The 6,782-nt window shown below is 43.3% G+C and overlaps 1 protein-coding gene across 1 annotated transcript; it reads right to left on the reverse strand.

The window, feature by feature from the left end:
• Nucleotides 1–458: 458 nt before the first annotated feature.
• Nucleotides 459–5,220, reverse strand: LOC124673158. Its single transcript, XM_047209284.1, has 9 exons — nt 5,030–5,220; nt 4,327–4,549; nt 3,801–3,926; nt 3,658–3,735; nt 3,080–3,205; nt 2,852–2,950; nt 2,581–2,727; nt 2,340–2,448; nt 459–1,172 (listed from the first exon to the last, which is right to left on the reverse strand). Exons 1-9 carry the CDS (start codon nt 5,218–5,220, stop codon nt 646–648), a joined length of 1,626 nt encoding a protein of 541 aa, XP_047065240.1. The 3' UTR covers nt 459–645.
• Nucleotides 5,221–6,782: the final 1,562 nt, after the last annotated feature.

Consider the following 6,782-nt stretch of genomic DNA (forward strand, 5'->3'; position numbering starts at 1 on the left):
ACAGGCTAAACACACGGGCCAACATGTTACGCAAGAACATTATATCTTCCCAAGAATACCCTAGATGCAAGGCTCCGGCTGAAGACCACTCACACCTCTTCTTCACTTGCCCAGCGTCGACGGCAATATGGAGACAGTTACATATCATGCCAAGATCTGGAAGATATGGGACGTGAGAAATGCCAAAGTATTCAGGGATGTAGATCAAACCCTACAAATAACAGTTAGAAACATCCTCTCCAACCTCACTCTATGGTGTCACCGCTTCAAAAAAAAGCGGAATTAAGAGTGGACGCCGATCTGTGGCAGAACCTCTCCCAATGTAACTCTTGATTTCAATATATTCAGGTGGGGATCCTTCAAAAAAAAACATGGTATACATGCTTGCACTCTGCTGACCAGAGGCAGCATCAGTTGCATCAACAAGATAACCACACCACAAATGGTTATTCCTTTATTTACTTATTAAGATGCAACATCTTATTAACCAGTCCTTTCATATCACAAAGTAGGCTCCAAACTCACTAGTCACTAATATTCCTTCCTTTCTAAAATGAGTGCCCCAACTTTATTTCTCTATTTATTAAAATGCATCTACATACATCGAGACACTTATTTTGGAATGGAGATAGTACGTCCGAATGCTTAAAAGTGATCTTCGATTGCACTATTTTCGTTTTTGAAGGCTGGTATCTGGTTGCTATTTCTCCTCATGTAAACCTTCGGAACTGTAGAGGATGTTGACTTTGCTCTAGCTTCAGACGAATTGCCATTTTCATGCTCATGCATATCTAGGTCAGTCGCCCTACCTGGCCTGCACCTACTCTTCGGTGAAGGGCTCCTCACAAGGCCGTTCTGGTTGTCCACTTCCAGGGTTACCATAGCGGTATTGTCCATCTGATTATACCTCAATGCCTTTTCCTTAGACAGTTGTTCTCCAGTTCCAGTATCGAATTCCTTTTTCACCGCAATATGTGATGTCTCCTTATCTGAACTCTTGGCGCAACCTGAATCTGTTTCATTCGTTTGCTTCGGTATTTTCCGTGGCCTCCCTCTTGGTCGCTTGGTAGTCTCTGAACTAATTGGTTCCTTGCATTTAGCTTCCATGGTATTGGCCTCCTTTTCTTTTGGTTCAGACACAGGAATCATGCTAGCAGAGGTGCCAGCTTGAGCTGCAACATGGCAAGTAGAATCATCAGGCAGAATAAAGAGAAAAAAATGCAACGCACCATATTGAGATATAACAAAAGAAACGTATTAAGTATGCATTTCTTTGAAACTTTCGAGCTTGGTAATAAGTTCATTAAAGCTTCGCGGCTTTCGGTGTCTGATAGATCTATACGAACTTTTTTAAAGATCGCCACTATACTAGTATAGCACACAAAGGCCTGTGGGGATACGCAACAACTGTTGTACTCCCTCTGTCCTATGAAACTTGTTGTGCATTTGTATAAATTTAGATGTATTCATATACTAGATAGTGTCTAGGTACATCCAATTTTCGACAAATCTAAGACAACTTTTGCAGGATGGAGGGACTACTATTTCTCTAGAACCATGTGTCATCTCCAGCCTGCTATAGCATACTGGTCGTGCTTCAGTAATCAGTAGATGGGATTTCAGTTTCCATCTTAAGCATAAACACAAGATAAGCTTTCAGCTTTGCGTAGATCTGGTGCATAACCTATATATTAAAAATGGAGAAATCCTATGTTAACAATGATACCTCCCAAGAACAATGGAGAAACCTATATATCAACGTACACCCAAAAATATACAATACTAGACAACTTTTATCATGGTACCTCCTAGAACAAATTCAACTCCCTCATGCTCATCTCATGTACTCGAAGAATATACAGTATGGACATGTTCCTTTGCTTCTGAAATATCCGTTGTGCACAGCATGCAAGAGTACTCTATAGATATATCTCACGTACTCTAATATCACCAACGATGACAAAATTGCAAGGCACAATACCATTGTTGTATTATGTCAGTTGACTGAACTACAAGAAATGAAGTCTAGGCATCCAGCTATACTACAGTCCTCACTGCTTACTGATGAAGTTACCACATATACCTGACCAGATTTCACGCCATGTAGCATTTCAATTAATATTGATGCATAGACAAGCAGGGGCATGTTGTAGGCTGATGTCAAAAATAGCTAATTAACATTCAGTACAACAAAGATAAGACAAAAAATGCAGGGTTGTGTAACTTGAATGAATGGAGTTTCAGAAAATTAGTTTGGGAAATTAGAGTTTCTTCAAAAGGACATAACTGTGACATATAACAAGAACGCCATGTAACCAGTAATAACTGCAGGAACTTACAGCGATTTGATTTCTGGTCATCAGGTGATTTCTTTTCAAAGACCAATGAATTCATGGATTTTTCCTTCCTCTTCCCTTGTACTTTCAATCTTTTCAGCATTTTTCGAGGCTGGTGGTTAAAAAAATATATCTCAAATATAATCTAAACAAGTTCTGGACACTTCTAATGTTACATCAAGGTACATCCTATAGCCAGACACTGAGTTATTTTATCGAAAGAGTAAAGGTCTGTTACAATTACCAGATCCGTACATCTGTCGAAAGAGTATATGTCTGTTACACTTCTCCTTGGAACACAGGCATGTTTGCTTATTTCTCCTGTCTCAAGGTAGCTCATTACAGATTTCAGCGTGCGGAATACAAGATGACTGACAGGATCAGTATAGTACTGCACAATCATATAATGAGTGATTAAACTACAAAGTCAAATCAATTCCACCAATGATTTTTAAAGGAATAAGAAATGTGTGACATGTTCAGTTTAACGAATAAAATGTTCTGTTCTAATGTACCGGGTGTTTTTTAATTCCATCATTGCATTTCCTAAATATCATTTCTTTCACCCATCCTTTAGGTAGCCCATCTGGATTGAACTCAACCTGTGCAAGTATCTGTAAAAGGATCCAAAGCTTAGTTATGAAAAAAAAAAGGGAACAGTATTCTCAAAAAAAATAAGGGAAGTTATAACTTTTTATAGATACTATTTTATTCAAATAGGAGAATAGTTCCAGGAAGCATACATTATCTTCGGAGGTTGTGTCACACAGTCCCTTCACATCACATCCAGAAATCGCCCCCTCATTCACATAACGCAGTACGTCTTCTTTTGAGAAGAATCTCATTCCAGTAGGCAGATGAACAAAAAACTACAAAACGACACACAAGCATGGTAAAAATGATGTGGCTATGCCTCCTGAGGCACTCCTACAAAATCAGTTTAACAAATGACCATTGTTTTCAAGGATGTATACGAACACTTAAATATAGAAACGATATATACCGCATAAATAAACGCTCTCCTACTCTGAAACTCTACCCAACAGACTTAAAAATATTCAGCCTCTATTTAAGAAATGACTTTCATTAGACAAGAAACAACACAGAGCCATTCTAGAACTAAACATGAATTAGTAGTAACTTATTAATAAGAAAAATGTTCTTTTCAGATACACCCTAACGAGTCTCTCGTACTTTTGATCTCTTATGTGTCTAGTGTCACCGACCTCCTACCACGATGAGTTTCCAGTTCTTTTGAGAAATAGATAAGCCAATAACTAGCATAATTCAAATATTAATGTGAAAGCAAGTTGAAATTAACCTTGTACATTTTGTCCATCATCTTCCCCCCAGCTCTGACCTCAATCACCCAACTGTCCGGAAGCCATGCATTCATATTCTGTGTGCAAGAGGGAGTTACATCTCAAATGTAATCAACACATGACATATAGAAAACTCACTCACATGAAGCTCGTTATCCTCAGTGCATGCGTGCGACTCCAACATGTGCTCGTCCATCTCTGAGAATAGATAATTTAGTGCCTCCGTATCCGTCGAGAATGTGTATTCTGACACTGGGGAAGTGTAGTACTGCAACGAAACAACGAAAAAGCAACGAACAATTATTTACGACCTATATAGTCTTTATTTTTTGTTCTTTTTCTCTCTTTAGCTGCATGTTATGCCTGTGAGGAGCTGGTTCTTGTACATTTTTACTTGGTTGCTTCGTTTTTCTCTTGCCATGTACTTGGGTAACTTCTAGGCAGTTTGATATTTTTGCTAACAATTCTGTCTTATCCAGCCCATTATTTTTTAAAAGTTGAATTTTTTTGGTAGGGGAGTCTCTTCTATCTCATAAGATAGGTAATAGGTAACACATCTCAGCCCAACATCAACATAGCAGCAATAATAATACATACAAGCATGTACACAAGGTGCATGCGGGAAGCACGTAAATAAAATTCAGCATACAAGCAGAGTAGGGGAGTACCCGGTATGTCGACCCATCATCATCGTGGCGAACATGTATGATCCAACCATCGGGAAACCAGAACGGCGCCTCCTTCAAAGCCTCTGCATTTTCATCAACCTCCTCTGGTACCTCTGCCAGCACAATCTCCGTCCCCTGTTTATTCCGGTCTTCTGCCTCCTTTTGATGGTTCACCTCAGCATCATTCAAGACCACCACCGGTGGCTGCAAGTCCTCCTTCTCTCTGTTTAGCCAGAAAATAATAGCATGGGTGCTAAATCAGATAGAGAGACACGACGACGACGGAACATGAACCGCAGTTGGTAAAGTCTAGTTCCTACAGGAAAGTAATAAGACATATTCACTTATTCAGTCAGGAAATTGAAAGGAAGAACTTCCATTCATTTTAGCAAATATTGTGCCTAGAGTACGCTGTGTCCAATATAGTGAGTGTTGGCAAGCTTGGGTATCCACCATTGTTGAACAGGAGAGTTGTTGCTAAGGCCAAATATAGCATGGCACACACAAACCGGGTTATGCAGTCCACAGGGATCGCATGATACCCAGCATATAAATCATTTAGGAATCTCCCAAGGGTACCCCTTCCGTCCCCATATTACTCCTAGCTATCGCAAGCGCACCACAAGATCAACAGTGTCAGTGTGCATATCACAAATTGACAGTTGGACAGAACATAATATAGGTGTTAGAAGCAGGGACGAACCTGGCGCGGACGGACCGGCGGGAGGGCGAAGCGTCGCGCCGGCGCCGAGAAGGCGGGGGAGAGGGGCCAGGAGCAGCGGTGGCGGCTGGTCTGGGGGGCGTCTCGTCCGGCGGCAGGCGACGGCGACGTGCCCGCTCGGAGCGGCGAGGGCCCGAGCCTGGAGGCTCGACACCAGCGGAGGTGGCAGGCATGGGAGGGCAGGGCTCTCTCGCCCGCCGGCGTAAGGGGCGGCGCGATGTGTGGGAGCGGTCGCCGCAGGTGGCAGTGGAAAGAGCAGAGTGGGGAGCTGAGACAGGTGATCCGTGATCGTGGCGTGTGGGCCCCGCGAAGATGAGTCAGGCCATTTGGTGCTGCTCCATGAGTCAGCCGCCGGAGAATGTGCCAAATTTTTTGTTTACAGTAGGCTTGTCGGACTCGTGCATGATGGCACCTGCGAGAACTGACTTGGAACGAATCTTCTAAGAGCACTAAGCTCCCAGGGTTCCGAAACCCTGTGAGCGGTTCCGTTTTGAATTTTGCTCGGAGGTCGCGTGGTGCCACGAACAGGGCAACGTGCCCAGCTACCTTCTGTTTAGATTTCACAGAGTCGGTTTGTTAGGGGCTTTGGGGTCAAAACGAAAAATGTGTGAGGAAAAATCCTATTCTATTGTTTCACCGCCGAGCGCCGACCCATCAGCAGCTCCGGTTCCTTCCTTCAGATCCTCGCGACGAAACACGGCCGTCTAGTGGACACTCTGCCTCCTCCAAACCAGCCCCCATTGATCTCGCGAGGTGGAAGAACACGCCCAATGCCTACATCTTCGGCGTCGTCGCAGCCGCCGTTGAGTCGCCATGGAAGGCGGCAAGGAGGAGCACATAGGAGCGGCGCAGCGTTGCATGGATCATGGGGGACGCTGGATCCGGTGGTCAACATGGCCGTCGCCGTCGCCCCTTCTCATTTCCCTGTGGTCAACTCCATCGGTGGCCTTCCCCCCTTTTTACTCTCCTCAAACGAGGCAGATCAGCCAGGTGTGAGGCGCAGGTCGCAGAGGCAGCCGTCATGGCGTCGTCCACCCCCTGCAGGATTCTAGGATGCACTATTCGCCCTCCTCAACGAGCCTCCTCATTGCTCCGGTTCTCAGATCGTCGTCATCAATCCATTGATCCGGCTGTGACAAGCCTAGGCGATACCAGGTTCCCTCCCCGTCTCCTGGCTATTGCTTTGCTTCTGTGCTAATTAGGCATGCAACATCGGGTAGAAGATAATATTTCCCAATGCATGAATATGAAGAGAAATAGATCAAAGTAATTGGATTAGATAGCCGAGAACAATTAGCCGAGTACATAGGTGTGTGATTTGTTTACACTTAACTGGGAGACAGATAGAGTTAGAGCAGAATAAATATTACATTAGAAGTAATTGAATCAGATAGCCAATAACATTTTTCTTTGCCAGTACTGGTACATTGGCTATCTAAGATCCTTTTCAATCTTGTTTTCTACATAGCTCTTGAACAAGATTATCGCCTGCAAAGGAGAATTCATAGAGCAAGAGCATATATGTAGATGTAGCCCCGTATGGACAATTACATAGAATAAGATTTTCAACATTGGACTTGGCCTCACGTTTGCAAAAACTAAAAGTTTCCATCCTTCACAGTGGCATTCTATTAGGCATACAATTTCTGTACCCACTGACAGAACACTTCGGTTAGGTATCTTCAGCTGCCAGCCTGGTTTATAATGATAGTTTTGTTCAAAACATATGTTCTTG

This window comes from Lolium rigidum, chromosome 7, assembly GCF_022539505.1.
Source record: "Lolium rigidum isolate FL_2022 chromosome 7, APGP_CSIRO_Lrig_0.1, whole genome shotgun sequence".
Classification (NCBI taxonomy): domain Eukaryota; kingdom Viridiplantae; phylum Streptophyta; class Magnoliopsida; order Poales; family Poaceae; genus Lolium; species Lolium rigidum.

Excerpts from the sequence above, each read along its gene's own strand:
- LOC124673158 (XM_047209284.1), bottom strand. The coding sequence starts at position 5,220 with ATGCCTGCCACCTCCGCTGGTGTCGAGCCTCCAGGCTCGGGCCCTCGC. Across the intron at positions 3,927-4,326 it reads ATGATGGGTCGACATACCGG|TACTACACTTCCCCAGTGTC; the intron begins GTACTCCCCTAC and ends GTTTCGTTGCAG. Across the intron at positions 2,728-2,851 it reads ATGGAATTAAAAAACACCCG|TACTATACTGATCCTGTCAG; the intron begins GTACATTAGAAC and ends ATGATTGTGCAG.